Below are 19,262 nucleotides of genomic sequence, written 5' to 3'. Positions count from 1 at the left end.
GGGCACACTATAGTACTTGGCTGCACTGGGCACATCATAGTACTGTGCAGCACTGTGCACATCAGCAGTCTGACCTCTAGGTATAAAACTGATACTATTGGGTAGAGCTTATTTCCCCTTCGCACTAGGGACCTGGAAGTGATGTGAGTGAGGGCGGAAGTGCAGTTCCATTCCCATAAAGGCCACCTAAAGAAGAAACTTGTCCGCTCGCTATGCTTTGGGCTCGCCACAAGGTTATATTCCCCCTCTATGCCCACTTGGATGGTAGGGTATGACGTTGGACAGTAGCTGATGACGACAGGTTCCTCTCTGTGAAGGGAAAGTAGACACTACCATGCTATTGGGGGTGTCAGCTGGGCATTCTAGGGGCATGTGGGGATGTGTGGTGTCATATGGGGAGGTCTGAGGGGTATATTGGGAGCGCTAAAACATAAATTATGATGGGACCAAGAAATGGTCAGGTAGGACCCTATTTTATTTTTTTTAAGTGGAGGGTCCCTGGAACTCACATATTTTGTTGCTCAGCGCGATCACTGGGCCAGTGATTTTTTTTTTGTGTGAAACAAAGCGTCAATAACAGAAAAAAACTCATATATAAGCCCTGTCATCTCCCATAATGAGCATTCCCCCTTGTCATGTCACCCCCTAGCATGTGAGCAAAAGCAGGGCAGGATGTGATTTCACTATTACACATAAAGCAGAATACCTCTCTGACCTGTAATAGGTTCAAAAAGAAACATTTGGCCGGAGGGGCCCCACATAACTGCTTTAGAGGGTCGGATGGCAGGGTGCCATCTATACTTGCCAGGGCCGCTTGCATGCATTTGCCCCCCAGGCTAAAAGTTGCCAGCCAGCCACTGGTGCAAGTACAAGAAGAAAGTGTTTGTGTTTATATATGTGTGTTTATACCGTATGTGTATATGTATATACTGTACGTGTATGTGTGTATATATGTGTATGTGTGTATATGTGTGTATATATGTGTATGTATGTTTGTAAAAATGCAACTAAGTCGCTCCTTACGTCCTGTCACTCAGTATTTTTTACTCGCGCTGCTAATGAATAAAAGGACTTAGTATTTGTACCCTATACATCGCTAGAGGATTTGCGTGCTATACCAGTACAATAAGGATGCTAATCAGAGAAGAAAGTCAAGAGACTGGACTGATATGACCAAGCCACACCATGCGTCCCGCCATGCAACACTGTGCGAATTTACATTGCCGCAATTGCGAGAAACGTACAAATTCTATGCCCTCACTACACTACTACTATGCGAAAGTCTGAAACTAGCGATCCGTGGGGCAGCTCGAGGTCGCACCATGCATCTTGTGCCATATAGAGTATAAACGCTAGGGGCCAAATGTAATAGGTAGTCTGTTTTAACAGTACAAACTCGCACTTTCTCGCACTTTTAAAAAGTGCGAGTTTGTACTGAAACTCGCAAATTCAATAGCCTGCGAACTTTTCAGCTCGAGGCTACTGCATTTGCGAGTTTAGGCGAGTTTAGGACTATGTAAACTGACACCTTTTAATGCGAGTAGCATTAAAAGGTGCGATTTTTAGAGAAGCCATCACAGATCAGTGAGATCCGTGATGGCTTCTGTGTGTGTTTAAAAAAAAAACGTGCACCCCCTCCCCATAAGCATAACCAGCCCCGGGCTTTATAAAGCCTATTCTGGTTCTAAAAATACAGGGGCCAAAATGCGTAGGGGGCCCCTGTATATTATGAACCAGCACAGGGCTTTGTTGAGCTGGTCCTGGTTCTGGAAAATCAGGGGACAAAACGAGTAGGGGTCCCCTGAAAATTCCAGAACCAGCACCGAACTCTTTCTAGCGGGGGGATAATGCCACAGCCAGGGAAAACCTTTCACCGGTTTCCCCGGCCAAAGCATTATTCCTGACCGCTAGTCAGTCCAGGCTGGGGATCCCTAGGGAGTTGAGGACCCCCCCAATAAAGGGGTCCCCCTCTCCAGGGCACCCCAGGCCTAGACTGATAGCCCGGGGCTATCCCCGGCACCCTATGCCCGTGGGTGCCGGGTTGATAGTGTTAGTGTAAAGTGTAAAAATAAATATTCCATATTGTCTTTAGTTGTAGAACCACAAGTACCAGTAAGCCTCCCCTGCATGCTGGTATTTGGAGAACCACAAATACCAGCATGCGGGGCATTACGGGCCTGCTTGCACTTGTAGTTCCACAACTAAAGAAATACGTAAATAAACAAACATACACCTTCAATGTAAAATTTTATTAAAACATACATGCACACTCACACTCACACTCACACATACTCACCTAGTATCCGAAGTAATCCATAGGGGTGTACCTGAAAAAAAAAATCCATACTCACCTCCCCTATGCGTAGATCACGTCCACTTGTCCAAGTAGGCAATCCAGGGGTTAAAATTAAAAAACGCCAAAAAACCTGATCCATGCTGGACTGAGCAAAGGTATGTGTGTACACATACCTTTGCTCCGCGTAAATGACCGGGGCACACGTGTGCCCCGTCAGTGAAGGGGCCACCAGCCAATCAGGGAGCATCTCCGTCGGAGCAGCTCCCTGATTAGCTGAATGCGGCCAGCCTGTGTGTCCCATAGCCTTCTATGGTGAGAAATCCCCATTGAAGTCTATGGTGGGAACCGCTACATCGTAGCTGCAAGATTAATTGAGGTTAATCTTGTGGTTACATCAATGATACAATGTCGCGACATTATCCCCCCACTAGAAAGAGTTCGGTGCTGGTTCTGGAATTTTCAGGGAACCCCTACTCGTTTTGTCCCCTGATTTTCCAGAACCAGCTCAACAATGCCCTGTGCTGGTTCCTAATATACAGGGGCCCCCTACGCATTTTGGCCCCTGTATTTTTAGAAACAGAACAGGCTTTATAAAGCCCGGGGCTGGTTATGCTTTTGGGGAGGGGGTGCACGTAATTTTTTTTTATTTAAAAACATTTAACATAAGTACACACAGAAACATGTACATATCTCATGGATATGTGCATGTTTCTGTGTTAATCTGACCTGCTCAGGATGTACTCGCTAGCCTGAAGCAGGTCTATTATTTGGGGACTTTTTGTAAACTTTTTTTTGCGAGTCTAAAACAGACACTCTTATTACATTGGGCGAGTTGATTGTTTTCAATGTGAAAACATCTGGATGCGAGTTTGAGAATGGAGAGTTTTAGTAACTCCTATTACATTGGAGAGTTGTGAAAAATTGCGAGTTTAGCACCAAACTCGCAATTTACCAAAACAGACTACCTATTACATTTGGCCCTAGGTGTTTTAGGACAAGTGTGTTTTAGAACTTGTACTTTACAATCACACTGATTTTTTTCATCTATGTAACACTTTCAATAGAATTTAAATACTATCCAATGAATTTATGTTTTTCTGATACTAAATTAAATGTTCTTCTTTTTAATATCTCACTTTCACATTCTGTACCTTGCTCACTAGATAGAAGGTCGCAGATCAGAGATCTCCATATCTAATTATGCTGAACTGTGAAAAGAATATAATGTAATTGTTTCTTTTTTACTCCTGTGTTCACAGATCTACCCTCTGGGAGTTACATTCAAGAGGACATTTCTCATTGCTCTTATCTTTGTGAGGCCGGGAAAGACTGCTGTGATGTTATGGCAAGCTGCAAGTGCGGCACTCACACCGGCCAATATGAATGCATCTGTGAGAAAGGACACTTTGGGAAAGGGCTGCAGTATGAATGTACAGGTAATGGCTACAGCTTCTTGGTCTTTTAAAATTGAATAAACATTTTCTTTGACAATCAAATTTATTTTAGTGCTTTCAACTGAGGTGGATGTATCAGCAATAATCATTCTTCCATCTTATTATCACTCTTTGGGCAAGATGTACTAACATTGAAACGCGCTCAAACCTACAAAAACAACAGTTTTCTGAGGTTTGACGGCATTGACGGTATGTATCAAGCTCTGGAAAGCTAAACTTTCTGGAGCTAGCCCCCGATAGGATCCCTCCCAGGGACCCCCCATGCTAGCGTATGTGCTGGCTGACGGCCACGCATGTGCAGTAGGCTCCTGGGTCATAAACCCAGAAGTCCTAACATCGCAAAGATTGCTTTATTTTTGTAAGATCATTTATTTTAAATTTAACAATACAAGCACATAAACAATGAGAAATAAATGCAAAGACAGAAATAAAATAAAAATGCAAGAAAAAAAAATTAAGATAAGCTGTTATCTTTTCCATAGTTGCTATATGCCAGATCTTGTTAATAACTGTTTTAAGAGAGGGAGGATCAAAATACTTCCAATGAGAAGTTATATGGCATTGAGCTGCATTAAGGATCTGGGAGACTAATCTATATATTAATTTATCCAAAGATGCTATAGGGAGCCCCAGATAAAAGGACCATGGATCCTTAACAATCATTAAATTAGTTACCTTACACAATAGGGCCACCACTGCATCCCAGAAAACTGCCGTCTTTGGGCATTACCACCAGATATGAATGAAGGTGCCCATCTCTCCACAACCTCTCCAGCAGAGCAGAGATGTACACCAGAATATTTTATTTAATCTGGCGGGTACCATATATCAACAGAAATAAACCTTATAGGCTTTTTCTTTGTTTTGTGTAGAGATAGACGATTTAGAGATCCTTTCCCAGATTATGGATCAGTAGTCCTCCTCCTGGGAAATCCCGAGATCAATTTCCAATTGCAACTCGTATTTTGAAATGGGGGGATTCGGTAGAATGCAGTAACAGGACAGATAAAGATGAAATCATACCTTTCATGAGTGAGTTAATCAGGCATAGACGTTCCAATGAGGTCATAGACTGAAAATGTACTGAACAGTGCATGGATATAACAAAGTGCTTTTCGCTGGAGATTGGTAAAAACATTTTCATCTGGGAAAGAAAACTTAGTCTGTAAGTCACCCAGACTGATACAGCTGCCATTTTCCACAATGTCTGCCACAAACCTGATACCTCTAGCAATCCAAGGTGCAGGGATAGAAGCAGATAGTCCAGAAGTAAACAATGGGTTGTGCCAGAGAAAAGTGAGAGGTGAAGGGTTGGAGAAAAGTTTAAACCTGCATGTACATTGAACTAAATGGTACAGGTGAAGTTGGCTATTGGATGAAATGAGTGGGATACGTTTAAGAAGCCGGCGGCTGCAATCCCGACCGCCGGCTTCCTGAATCCTCTATCCCACCTAGGGTTAAATGACAGGCGTCTAAAATCTAGATGCCTGTCATTTTCCCGATGCCGGGAGACAGGCGCCCGGCATCCCGATCGAAGGGATGCCGGGCACCATGAGCGGACAGCCGCGCGGGGGGGAGGGTTAGGTTTAGGGCACCAGGGGGGGAATTAGGGTTAGGCCACTCCCCAGGAGGGTTAGGGTTAGGCTAGGAGGAGGGAGGGTTAGGGTTAGGCACCCCCGGGAGGACTTAGGGTTAGGCAGCAGGGAAGGGGGGTGAGGGTTAGGCACTAAGAGGGGGGAGGTTAGGGTTAGGCACTTGGGGGGAGGTTAGGGTTAGGCACCCCTAAGGATGGTTAGGGTTAGGGGGGTTGGTTAGGTTAGTTTAATTAGTGAAATTCAGGTAGAGGGTCGATGGGCAGGGCCGGATTAATAATGGGGCTGATGTAACTACAGCTCCAGGCCCACCACCAGAATAGGCCCACAGTAGCATCTGCTGTGTGGGCCGTTACAGACAGGAAAAATTTTTCCTGCTTCATTAGCCTACCAGTCCAAGGTCACGCCCCCTCAACCACGGCCACAACCACCCTCCTCCCCCTGCCTTTGCTGCTGCGCCGGAAGATCACAAGCTGGCGCTCTGCGCAGTAGATCACAATTGGCGCAGTAGAAGGCTTAATTAGCCTTCCCTGCACCACTAATGCAGTGAGTCTGTGCCGCCTCTGCGCCGCGTGACGTCACTGCGTGACATCACTAAGATGCCGCCCGCAACCAGCGCGCCCAGAAGTATCCCGCCGGATCCAGCATCACAGCCACACACACTCTCAGCAAACAGCGGCTTTTGAAGGCGGCCCGGCAGCGGCAGGGTGTCTGATCTGAGTCCTAACTGAGGTGAGGTGTCAGTCCTGCCGTCTGACTGTTTTTTTCTGATAGCATAAATGTATGGCAACAGAATTTAACAAATATATATATATATATATATATATATATATTATACCTACCCACCAACATGACCCATTAGGTACATATAGGTATAGGTATATATATCTATATATCTATATATAATATATATATATATTTAATATATAGTATACTCTATCCATAATATATATATATATATAGTTAATATATAGTATACTCTATTCATAATATATATATATATATATATATATATATATATATATATATATAGAGAGAGAGAGAGAGGCACAATCGACCGGCACTCTGCTAAACAAACTGGAAAACCTGCTCCTGTGCTGACAGTGTAGTAGGATAATGTAATGAATGAACAGCGGCACTCGGAGACTGTCAGAGAGGTTTTAATGTGATCCTTCACAGCACCAACGTTTCGGGGCTTACACGCCCCTTTGACTATCTACCTTGACAAAGAGGCGTGTCAGCTCTGAAACGTTGGTGCTGTGAAGGATTACATTAATACCTCTCTGACAGTCTCTGAGTGCCGCTGTTCATTCATTACCTTATATATATCTATATATATCTATATATATATATCTATATATATATATCTATATATATATATATATATATATATATACATACAGGTTTATTCTCCCAAATCCAAATGCTTGGGACGAGCGGTATTTTGGATAACAGAATATTCCGTATTTTGGAATATTTGCAAAGCATAATGAAATATCTTGGGAATGGGACTCAAATATACACACATAATGCATTTATGTGTTATATGCATCTTAAACATTCAGTCTGCAGGTAATTTGAAATAATATTTTCAATAATTTTGTGGCTCAAGCAAAGTTTGTGTACAGAAATGAAATTCCATTATGTTTCATATACACCTTACACCTACAGCCTGAAGGTAATTTTACTAGGGGTGTGCACCGGCCACTTTTCGTGTTTTGGTTTTGGATCTGGATCTTTCTTCGTGTTTTGGATCTGTATTGGTTTTGCCAAAACCACCCTTCCGTGTTTTGGGTTCTGGGTTTTGTGTTTTGGATCTGTATTTTTTTTGAAAAAAAGCATAAAAACAGCTAAAATCACAGAATTTGTAGGTTTTTCTGCTCCTATGCTATTATTAACCTCAATAACCTTAATTTCCACTCATTTCCAGTCTATTCTGAACACCTCACACCTCACAATAGTGTTTTTATGTCCAAAAGGTTGCACCGAGGTAGCTGGATGACTATGCTAAGCGACACGAGTGGGCGGCACAAACACGTGACCCATCTAGGCGTGAAACTGCAGTGGCAGACAGGATGGCAGTTTGAAAAACTAGGCCCCAAACTGTACATAATGCAAAGAAAAAAAAGAGGTGCAAGATGGAATTGTCCTTGGGCCCTCCCACCCACCCTTATGTTGTATAAACAGGACATGCACACTTTAACAAACCAATCATTTCAGCGCCAGGGTCTGCCACACAACTGTGGCTGAAATGATTGGTTCGTTTGGGCCCCCACAAAACAAGCTGGCAATTAATCTGTCCCTGCACAAACTGGCTCTACGGAGGCAAGATGTCGTCCTCATCCTCCTCATCCACCGATTCCTCACCCTCTTCAGTGTTGTGTACATCCTCATCCTCACAGAGTATTAATTCATCCCTGCTGGAACCACAGGTCCCTCTGTACGTTCTGGAGGCTGGTCTCCCTGGAAGAGTTGATAATTCATTTTATGAACATCATCTTCTCCACATTTTGTGGAAGCAACCTCCTACGCCTTTCGCTGACAAGGTTCCCGGCTGCACTAAACACTCTTTCGGAGTACACACTGGAGGGGGGGCAACTCAGGTAAAATAGAGCCAGTTTGTACAGGGACCTCCAAATTGCTTCTTTTTCCTGCCAGTACAGGTACGGACTGTCTGACATGCCTACTTGGATGCTGTCACCGATGTAATCCTTTAACAGACAGACGCACTCTTGTCGCTGCTGCTTTGAGGATGCAAGTGCGGCTACATAGCACACAAGTCACAAACACATTAAAAAAATAGTTTTTTATTTTTTGGAGCACTTTGAGAGTTACCCCACCCTTTAACAGACAGACGCACGCTTGTCGCTGCTGCTTTGAGGATGCAAGTGCGGCTACAGCCCACACAATTCACAAAGACAGAAAAAAAAAGAACAATATTTTTATTGTTTGTGTAGCACACTTTGAGGGTGTCACCACCCTTTAACAGACAGACGCATGCTTGTCGCTGCTGCTTTGAGGATGCAAGTGCGGCTACATCACACACAAGTCACAAACACTTTAAAAAAATAGTTTTTTATTTTTTGTAGCACTTTGAGAGTTACACCACCCTTTAACAGACAGACGCACGCTTGTCGCTGCTGCTTTGAGGATGCAAGTGCGGCTACAGCCCACACAATTCACAAAGACAGAAAAAAAAGAACAATATTTTTATTGTTTGTGTAGCACACTTTGAGGGTGTCACCATCCTTTAACAGACAGACGCATGCTTGTCGCTGCTGCTTTAAGGATGCAGGTGCGGCTACAGCCCACACATTTCACAAAGACCGAAAAAAAAAGAACAATATTTTTATTGTTTGTGTAGCACACTTTGAGGGTGTCACCACCCTTTAACAGACAGACGCACGCTTGTCACTGCTGCTTTGAGGACAGTATCATATGCAGTGACAGTAGACTTGTCAGAAATTGTTGTCACGTCCTTCAGTCCGGACCAGATGTCCAAACCAGCCCTTGACTTATGACACAGGCGCACGCTTGGCGCTGCTACTATGTTGATGCACGTGCGGCTACATCGCACACAAGTCACAAACACATAAAAAAATAGTTTTTTATTTTTTGGAGCACTTTGAGGGTTACACCACCCTTTAACAGACAGACGCACGCTTGTCGCTGCTGCTTTGAGGATGCAAGTGCGGCTACAGCCCACACAATTCACAAAGACAGAAAAAAAAAGAACAATATTTTTATTGTTTGTGTAGCACACTTTGAGGGTGTCACCACCCTTTAACAGACAGACGCACGCTTGTCGCTGCTGCTTTAAGGATGCAGGTGCGGCTACAGCCCACACATTTCACAAAGACAGAAAAAAAAAGAACAATATTTTAATTGTTTGTGTAGCACACTTTGAGGGTGTTACCACCCTTTAACAGACAGACGCACGCTTGTCGCTGCTGCTTTAAGGATGCAGGTGCGGCTACAGCCCACACATTTCACAAAGACCGAAAAAAAAAGAACAATATTTTTATTGTTTGTGTAGCACACTTTGAGGGTGTCACCACCCTTTAACAGACAGACGCACACTTGTCGCTGCTGCTTTGAGGATGCAGGTGGAATCTAGACGGGATTTGGAACCGGGGACACACTACCTCCATCAATTGTCTAAATCCCACTGCACTAATGGCGGATACCGGACGCACGTCTAACACCAACATAGCAGTCAAGGCCTCAGTTATACGTTTTGCTTCAGGATGACTGCTGTCGTACTTCATCCTCATCGCTAGGGACTGTTGGAGGGTCAATTGTTTAGTAAAAGTAGTGATGTTCCTACTTCCTCTCTGGGATGATGAACAACTCCAAGCAGCAGCAATAGCACTAGGAGGAAGTGGTTCTTGATCTTTCCCTATTTTATTTTTATCGGAGAAAGTTTGGTCCTCCATTTATGTTATATTGATATATACGTGCGGCTAAAGCGCACACAAACACAGAAAATATTTTTTTATTTTTGCTGGAGAGTAGTACACTTTGTGGGTTACACCCCCCTTTAAGAAATGAGCCAGCCGGCTCTTTACTTATGGGACACAGGCGCACGCTTGGCGCTGCTCCTTTGTTGATGCACGTGCAGCCACAGTGCACACAAGTCACAAACACAGAAAATATTTTTTTTTTGGTTTGGAGTGTACTTTGGGGGTTACAGCACCCTTTAACGGTCAAGCCAGCCGGCCCTTTACTTATGACACAGGCGCACGCTTGGCACTACTTTGTTGATGCACGTGCGGCTACTGCGCACACAATTCACAAACACAGAAAATAATTATTTTTTTGGTTTGGACTGGAGTGTACTTTGGGGGTTACAGCACCCTTTAACGGTCAAGCCAGCCGGCCCTTTACTTATGACACAGGCGCACGCTTGGCACTACTTTGTTGATGCACGTGCGGCTACTGCGCACACAATTCACAAACACAGAAAATAATTTTTTTTTTGGTTTGGACTGGAGTGTACTTTCGGGAGTTACAGCACCCTTAACGGTCAAGCCAGCCGGCCCTTTACTTATGACACAGGCGCACGCTTGGCACTACTTTGTTGATGCACGTGCGGCTACTGCGCACACAATTCACAAACACAGAAAATAAATTTTTTTTTGGTTTGGACTGGAGTGTATTTTCGGGGGTTACAGCACCCTTTAACGGTCAAGCCAGCCGGCCCTTTACTTATGACACAGGCGCACGCTTGGCACTACTTTGTTGATGCACGTGCGGCTACTGCGCACACAATTCACAAACACAGAAAATAATTTTTTTTTTGGTTTGGACTGGAGTGTACTTTGGGGGTTACAGCACCCTTTAACGGTCAAGCCAGCCGGCCCTTTACTTATGACACAGGCGCACGCTTGGCACTACTTTGTTGATGCACGTGCGGCTACTGCGCACACAATTCACAAACACAGAAAATAATTTTTTTTTTGGTTTGGACTGGAGTGTACTTTCAGGGGTTACAGCACCCTTAACAGTCAAGCCAGCCGGCCCTTTACTTATGACACAGGCGCATGCTTGGCACTACTTTGTTGATGCACGTGCGGCTACTGCGCACACAATTCACAAACACAGAAAATAATTTTTTTTTTGGTTTGGACTGGAGTGTCCTTTGGGGGTTACAGCACCCTTTAACGGTCAAGCCAGCCGGCCCTTTACTTTTGACACAGGCGCACGCTTGGCACTACTTTGTTGATGCACGTGCGGCTACTGCGCACACAATTCACAAACACAGAAAATTATTTTTTTTTTGGTTTGGACTGGAGTGTACTTTGGGGGTTACAGCACCCTTAACGGTCAAGCCAGCCGGCCCTTTACTTATGACACAGGCGCACACTTGGCACTACTTTGTTGATGCACGTGCGGCTACTGCGCACACAATTCACAAACACAGAAAATACATTTTTTTTTGGTTTGGACTGGAGTGTACTTTCGGGGGTTACAGCACCCTTAACGGTCAAGCCAGCCGGCCCTTTACTTATGACACAGGCGCACGCTTGGCACTACTTTGTTGATGCACGTGCGGCTACTGCGCACACAATTCACAAACACAGAAAATAATTTTTTTTTTGGTTTGGACTGTAGTGTACTTTGGGGGTTATAGCACCCTTTAGCGGTCAAGCCAGCCGGCCCTTTACTTATGACACAGGCGCACGCTTGGCACTACTTTGTTGATGCACGTGCGGCTACTGCGCACACAATTCACAAACACAGAAAATAATTTTTTTTTTGGTTTGGACTGGAGTGTACTTTCAGGGGTTACAGCACCCTTAACAGTCAAGCCAGCCGGCCCTTTACTTATGACACAGGCGCATGCTTGGCACTACTTTGTTGATGCACGTGCGGCTACTGCGCACACAATTCACAAACACAGAAAATAATTTTTTTTTTGGTTTGGACTGGAGTGTCCTTTGGGGGTTACAGCACCCTTTAACGGTCAAGCCAGCCGGCCCTTTACTTTTGACACAGGCGCACGCTTGGCACTACTTTGTTGATGCACGTGCGGCTACTGCGCACACAATTCACAAACACAGAAAATTATTTTTTTTTTGGTTTGGACTGGAGTGTACTTTGGGGGTTACAGCACCCTTAACGGTCAAGCCAGCCGGCCCTTTACTTATGACACAGGCGCACACTTGGCACTACTTTGTTGATGCACGTGCGGCTACTGCGCACACAATTCACAAACACAGAAAATACATTTTTTTTTGGTTTGGACTGGAGTGTACTTTCGGGGGTTACAGCACCCTTAACGGTCAAGCCAGCCGGCCCTTTACTTATGACACAGGCGCACGCTTGGCACTACTTTGTTGATGCACGTGCGGCTACTGCGCACACAATTCACAAACACAGAAAATATTTTTTTTTTTGGTTTGGACTGTAGTGTACTTTGGGGGTTACAGCACCCTTTAGCGGTCAAGCCAGCCGGCCCTTTACTTATGACACAGGCGCACGCTTGGCACTACTTTGTTGATGCACGTGCGGCTACTGCGCACACAATTCACAAACACAGAAAATAATTTTTTTTTTGGTTTGGACTGGAGTGTACTTTCAGGGGTTACAGCACCCTTAACAGTCAAGCCAGCCGGCCCTTTACTTATGACACAGGCGCATGCTTGGCACTACTTTGTTGATGCACGTGCGGCTACTGCGCACACAATTCACAAACACAGAAAATAATTTTTTTTTTGGTTTGGACTGGAGTGTACTTTGGGGGTTACAGCACCCTTTAACGGTCAAGCCAGCCGGCCCTTTACTTTTGACACAGGCGCACGCTTGGCACTACTTTGTTGATGCACGTGCGGCTACTGCGCACACAATTCACAAACACAGAAAATTATTTTTTTTTTGGTTTGGACTGGAGTGTACTTTGGGGGTTACAGCACCCTTAACGGTCAAGCCAGCCGGCCCTTTACTTATGACACAGGCGCACACTTGGCACTACTTTGTTGATGCACGTGCGGCTACTGCGCACACAATTCACAAACACAGAAAATAATTTTTTTTTTGGTTTGGACTGGAGTGTACTTTCGGGGGTTACAGCACCCTTAACGGTCAAGCCAGCCGGCCCTTTACTTATGACACAGGCGCACGCTTGGCACTACTTTGTTGATGCACGTGCGGCTACTGCGCACACAATTCACAAACACAGAAAATAATTTTTTTTTTGGTTTGGACTGGAGTGTACTTTCGGGGGTTACAGCACCCTTTAACGGTCAAGCCAGCCGGCCCTTTACTTATGACACAGGCGCACGCTTGGCACTACTTTGTTGATGCACGTGCGGCTACTGCGCACACAATTCACAAACACAGAAAATATATTATTTTTTTAGCACTTGGGGGGAGCACCCCTGATGGACAGAGCACCCCCTGGACAACACTACAGCACCCCTTTAGGACTGGGACACTGCACAGGACTTTGGAGTGGACACAGCCCCTATGGAGAACTGACTGCACAACACAGTCCAGCCAGCCCCTATGGACTTTGAAGTAGTGGACACAGCCCCTATTAACAATAGCAGCACAGCACAACACAGCCAGCCCCTATGGACTTTGAAGTAGTGGACAACAGCAGCACTACACTACACTACACTACACTACACAGCCCTAACTCCCACCCTCCCTCTTCACTGTCCACAGCTGAGTGAGAAAATGGCGCCAACGCGGGTACCTTATATAGGATCCAAAACCCGCGAGACTCGGATGGCGGGATGATGACGTTTTGCCTCGATTTCAGATGCGAGTCAGGCGGGAAAAGTCGAGCCTGACTCGGATCGGACTCGGATCGGGGGGGCTCGGGGGGGTTCGGATTTCAGAAATCCGAACCCGCTCACCCCTAGTTCATATAGTATGTTATACAGACCTGATGTCATAAGCAAAGCTGCACCTAGAAGAACAGCAGGTGGGTGAGGATGATGTGGAGGATATGCAGACCGCACATGATGGTACCTTGCCCGTCTGGCTGATATAACTGCCAGAATACACAAGAGATGTCCGGGCTGTATGCCTGGCAGAGGAGAAGGAATAAGAAGGAAACTATATTTAGCCAGAGAGTGAGGAGGATTCACAAGGGGAATTCATCTGTGTATGTATCCCTTTTCCTTCTTCACTATCATGTGCCAGCAATTTCTCTGACTATACAGCGTGCCTGCACTCTCACTAACTATACAGCATGCCGGCACTCTCACTAACTATACAGCGTGCCAGCACTCTCACTAACTATACAGCGTGCCAGCACTCTCACTAACTATACTGTGTGCCAGCAATCTCATTACCCATACTGTATGCTGGCACTCTCACTAACTATACAGTGTGCCGGCACTCTCACTAACTATACTGTGTGCCAGCACGCTCACTAACTATACAGCATGCCGGCACTCTCACTAACTATACAGCGTGCCAGCACTCTCACTAACTATACAGCGTGCCAGCACTCTCACTAACTATACTGTGTGCCAGCAATCTCATTACCCATACTGTATGCTGGCACTCTCACTAACTATACAGTGTGCCGGCACTCTCACTAACTATACTGTGTGCCAGCACGCTCACTAACTATACAGCATGCCGGCACTCTCACTAACTATACAGCGTGCCGGCACTCTCATTAACTTTACTGTGTGCCGGCACTCTCATTACCCATACTGTATGCTGGCACTCTCACTAACTATACCACATGCCAGCACTCTCACTAACTACACTGTGTGCCGGCACTCTCACTAACTATACATCGTGCCGGCACTCTCACTAACTATACAGCGTGCCGGCACTCTCACTAACTATACAGTGTGCCAGAAATCTCATTACCCATACTGTATGCTGGCACTCTCATTAACTATACATCGTGCCGGCACTTTCAGTAACTATACAGCATGTCGGCACTCTCACTAACTATACACCGTGCCGCCAATCTCACTAACTATACTGTGTGCCAGCAATCTCATTACCCATACTGTATGCTGGCACTCTCACTAACTATACATTGTGCCGACACTCTCACTAACTATACAGCATGCCGGCACTCTCACTAACTATACAGCGTGCCGCCAATCTCACTAACTATACTGTGTGCCAGCAATGTCATTACCCATACTGCATTCCGGCACTCTCATTAACTATACTGTATGCCGACACTCTCACTAACTCATTACTCATACTGTGTGCCGGCACTCTCACTAACTACAGTGTGCCCGCACTCTCACTAACTATACAGTGTGCCGGCACTCTCACTAACTATACTGTATGCTAGCAATCTCACTAACTATGTTTAGCCGCTGGTTCAAATCCCGACAGGAGAAGCCCAATAGGTGGAGATCCCGACGCCAGTTGGTAAGGACCCTAACCCTCCCCTCTTCTCCCTAACCCTCCCCTCTTCCCCCCCTAACTCTAACCCTCCCTTAGGAGTGCCTGACCCTAAGTCCTCCCTGGGGGTGCCTAATCCTAACCCCCCTTCCCACACCCTAAACCTAACCCTCCCGGGGGGTGCCTCACCCTAACCTACTGCCAGGGGTGCCTAACCCAAATCCTCTCCCCTAGGGGTGCCTATCCCTAATCTCCCCCCAAAAAACCTAACCCTAACCCTGCTACACTCCCTAAACCCAACCCTCCCCCCCCCTGCGGCTAATGCTAAGGACGCCCCGTATTTTGACGCCTATCTTAAGCCCCTGTCGGGATATAGACCAGCGGCATTCAGTCTCCCGGTCTATAAACTGCATCTCCTCACTAACTATAATAGAGAAATACAGTAATTTATGCCATTAAGACCAATAATTGAGGCTTTTCTATCAGTACAATTGGACAGTACATAGAGCAATTAAATTACCAGGAGCCACAAGGTCTTCAGGTACTTTTTTATGTGTTGAAATATACCAGGTCCTTTAAAATGAAACAGAAATATATACATATGTTCTTATTAATGAGGAAAATGACATTAGTATTACACCAGAATAAGTATTTATGTCTCTTAGGGTGTGGGGATAACAGAAAGACAGGGATACATAGGACATTGTATTATCCATACATCAGAGAGCTATGAAGCTCTCAGTCACCTCCATGCAGGGTCAGACCTACCGGCGGTGTAGCCAGGGTCCGTAGCAATGAAAGGGCCCACAGCTGGTGGCATTATCAGAGAGCCGTACTAACAAAATGTGTCACACTGAGTCACACTGACTCATTACACTATGCCGCAGCTGGTCGTGAGCCATAACTAAGGAGAGGCGGTCCGGCCAGTGGAGAAGAGAAGACCCCTTCCTTTAGTATCCTCTAGCTGTCACTATACACCAGAGTTACTCCACTCTAAAGCTGTGTACCCAGGACCCAGTGATACATTGCACACGCTCAATCCCGTGTACAATGCCATAAATGTATAGCGACATAATAAGAAAATAACACCCACATAACTCAAATGATCTACATGCACAAGTCTTTTCCATGCAAGCCAGGGACTATCGGTGTTATTTATATGAAAAACATCTCTAACAAATATAGCCTTACCATTCTCTCCCATCTCCTGCATGAGGTAGGCCTCATATGACTCCGGGCTGGTATACTTCTCTGCAAAGAAAAATAAATGATTACAAACACTATTAAGTCATGAATTGTCCAGCATCAGGTTAGTGATTTCTGACTAGACCCCTACCAAATCCCAAACATACAAAACATCTACCACACAGAGGGGCCTATTTATCAAAAACGGTTGCGGAAAATCCCAGTTTTCAGGGGATACACACAAATGTGTATTAAGTATCACCTGTATGTACTGTATGAAAGAGGAACTGCAGCAGATATCTCCATAACTGCCACAACAGCAATGCCTACCACTGTGCCAATCATAGTGCTGCCCACCACAATAACACATAAAATAAGAAATGTGGGATAAATGAAGTTCATTAAGTGCTAATTTTCCTGGAACAAGTTGTGAGACATTTTTGGAAACTGTTTTAGTGCTATATATAATAAACTAGCTGTAATGCCTAGTGTAGTCTAACTTTTATTGCATTTTTTTCTCTTACTCCCCCTTCCTCTCTCTCTCTCTTCCCCACCCCAACACTTTCTCCGCACCTCTTCTCCCTCCCTATACTGTCTCTCTCTCTATCACCGCCCTCTGACTCTTTCCTGTAACGTCACTGACACTGGTGGGAGGGGTCAGACCAGCTGTCACTACCAGCCAACGTGATGACATCATTTTAATCAGCAATCAATTTTTTTCTTTATAGAGATTGGAAAAACGTATTTGATAAATAAAAACTCACCATGTATTTTCATATACACCGGAATTTCCGGGGTTGTGTCTGCAGATAATAAAATATATTGAATTGAACATTATCTGAAACCCATATTTGGCCATTCAGTTACATTATTTAATAAAGGAAATTGTTAAAATAAAGCATACAAATAACAGAGGCACATAGATATGGGGGTCTATGGGCCTGATTCAGCAAGAGTCACAATTGCTAAGCTGCATGCAGGCTATAGATATATGTGTATGCACGCAGGCAGCTTTGCAATTGTGATCCTTGCAGATATGATAATGCAGCAGGAGGCATCACACCTTCTGTGCATTACTTATCCGAGCTGCGTTGTCCAACGCAGCATTGGATAATCTGCAGACCATCGGCCGGCTAAGGTGACCCATGGGGTCACGCAAACTGGCCACCGCAGATGAGAGGAAGAGGCAGGAAAATCTCCATCAGCCGACAGAGATCCTGGTCTCTTCCCTCCCCCCTAACGGCAGCGACACACCTACGTTTCGAGAAATGGAGGCCATCACCACCCCCTCCCCATCCACAAACGGTGGAAGACTGTCTATCAATAACAGTCTGCTGCCAGTCTGCGTGCGGGACCACAGACCCGTTCAACACATGCACAGAATGGGTCAGGTGCCTGTGCAGATTCCGAAATCTAATCTGCACAAGCATCGGACCTGTACTGCGCATATGCAGTACGGGCCCTGAGTGTTCGCAAACACAGAGCAGCAGCAGACTGTCAGTGATTGACAGCCTGCTGCCATTTGGGGGCAGGGTGGGGGACCTGCAAAGACCTCTGTTTCCCAAAATGGAGGTGCGTCGTCGCCGTTGGGGGTGAGGGAAGAGGCCAGGATCTTCATCGGCTTACAGAGATTTCCTGGCCTCTTTTCCTCATCTGTGATAGCCAGGCTGTGTGACCCCATGGTCACTCAGCTGGACAGGGAGTACTATACGCTGATGATCAGATGCTGCATCCGTGGACGCAGGTCGGATCATTAATGCATGCAGGAGACGTGGTGCCTCCTGCTGCAGTAACATAACTGCAAGGCCAGAATTGCAAAGCTGCTTGCGTGCATACATCATATATCTATATCTTGCGTGCAGCTTTGCAATGCCATCCTATGCTGAATCACCCCCACAGTCTCAAGTCAAGTTCTGAGACAACAACAATGTCAAATTGGCTTTCAGACTGAGTTAAGGCCCATAATCAACATTATGTATAATACATATCTTAAATAGTCTTTTTTTTTTTTTTACTAAAACAAACTTTATAAAATTATGGGGAGATTTAATAAAGCTTGGAGAGTGATAAAATTGGAGATAAATAGCACCAACCAATCAGCTCCTAACTGTCACTTTACAGGCTATGGCCCCATTTATAAATTAATTTAATCACCAAAACGAGTGATAAATTTCACTGTGTATGCTAAATGTTGCTCCAGCCAATCAGCTCCCAACTGTCATTTTTCTAACAGTTGACAGTTGGGAGCTGATTGGCTGGAGCACCATTTATCATACACAGGGAAATTTATCACTGCAAAGTGACAGGAGCTGATTGGTTGGTGCTATTTATCGGCAATTTTATCTCTCGCCAAGCTTTATTAAATCTCCCTCTAATTTTATAAAGTTTGTTTTCACCACTTTAACAATTACATAAATAGAAAGCAAAGAGCCCCCCTTTACTAAAATAAATTCATATAAATTAATGGTTACTTACCTTTCGCTAATATGCCGAATAGGCAAATGAAGCAAAAAACTACGAGCATTTTCATATCACTGTGTCGCACTCACTATCCCTCACTAATCTGAGAGTGAGGCCACAGGTCCTCATCATGGTCTCATCTCACTGCCTGTGATGTCATAATGTTACCTATTACATGGGATGTAGCCACCAGTCTGTATTGGGCTCACTATATTATTGGATGTGATTTATTATGGCCAAAAGAACTATGAATATTTGTTGCATCCATGTCCTAAATTTTAGTTGAAAGTTACTGGTGGCTTATTCCCTATCTCCCTATTTATCCCCCTCACTTCCAGAAGGCATGAGAAGGAGAGGAGGGCATTATTACTGATACTAGATGGATGATTTCTGAGGCCTAGTATAGTGTATGCCCAATGTCCTAATCTTCCATATATGACAATA

At 45.0% G+C, this 19,262-nt stretch overlaps 1 protein-coding gene across 1 annotated transcript in view; it reads left to right on the top strand.

Moving 5' to 3' along the window:
• The window catches only part of SVEP1 (sushi, von Willebrand factor type A, EGF and pentraxin domain containing 1), a 470,252-nt gene that overhangs the window by 125,038 nt on the left and 325,952 nt on the right, over nucleotides 1-19,262 (top strand). The window contains exon 3 of the mRNA XM_088461305.1: nucleotides 3,556-3,732. Within this exon, the coding sequence (XP_088317431.1) occupies nucleotides 3,556-3,732 (177 nt within the window). The remainder of the gene's footprint in view (nucleotides 1-3,555; nucleotides 3,733-19,262) is intronic.

This window comes from Taudactylus pleione, unplaced genomic scaffold, assembly GCF_031769625.1.
Source record: "Taudactylus pleione unplaced genomic scaffold, aTauple2 ptg001032l, whole genome shotgun sequence".
Lineage (NCBI taxonomy): Eukaryota > Metazoa > Chordata > Amphibia > Anura > Myobatrachidae > Taudactylus > Taudactylus pleione.
The sequence above is the reverse complement of the archived record's forward strand: the minus strand, read 5'-3'. Positions and strand labels throughout refer to the sequence as shown.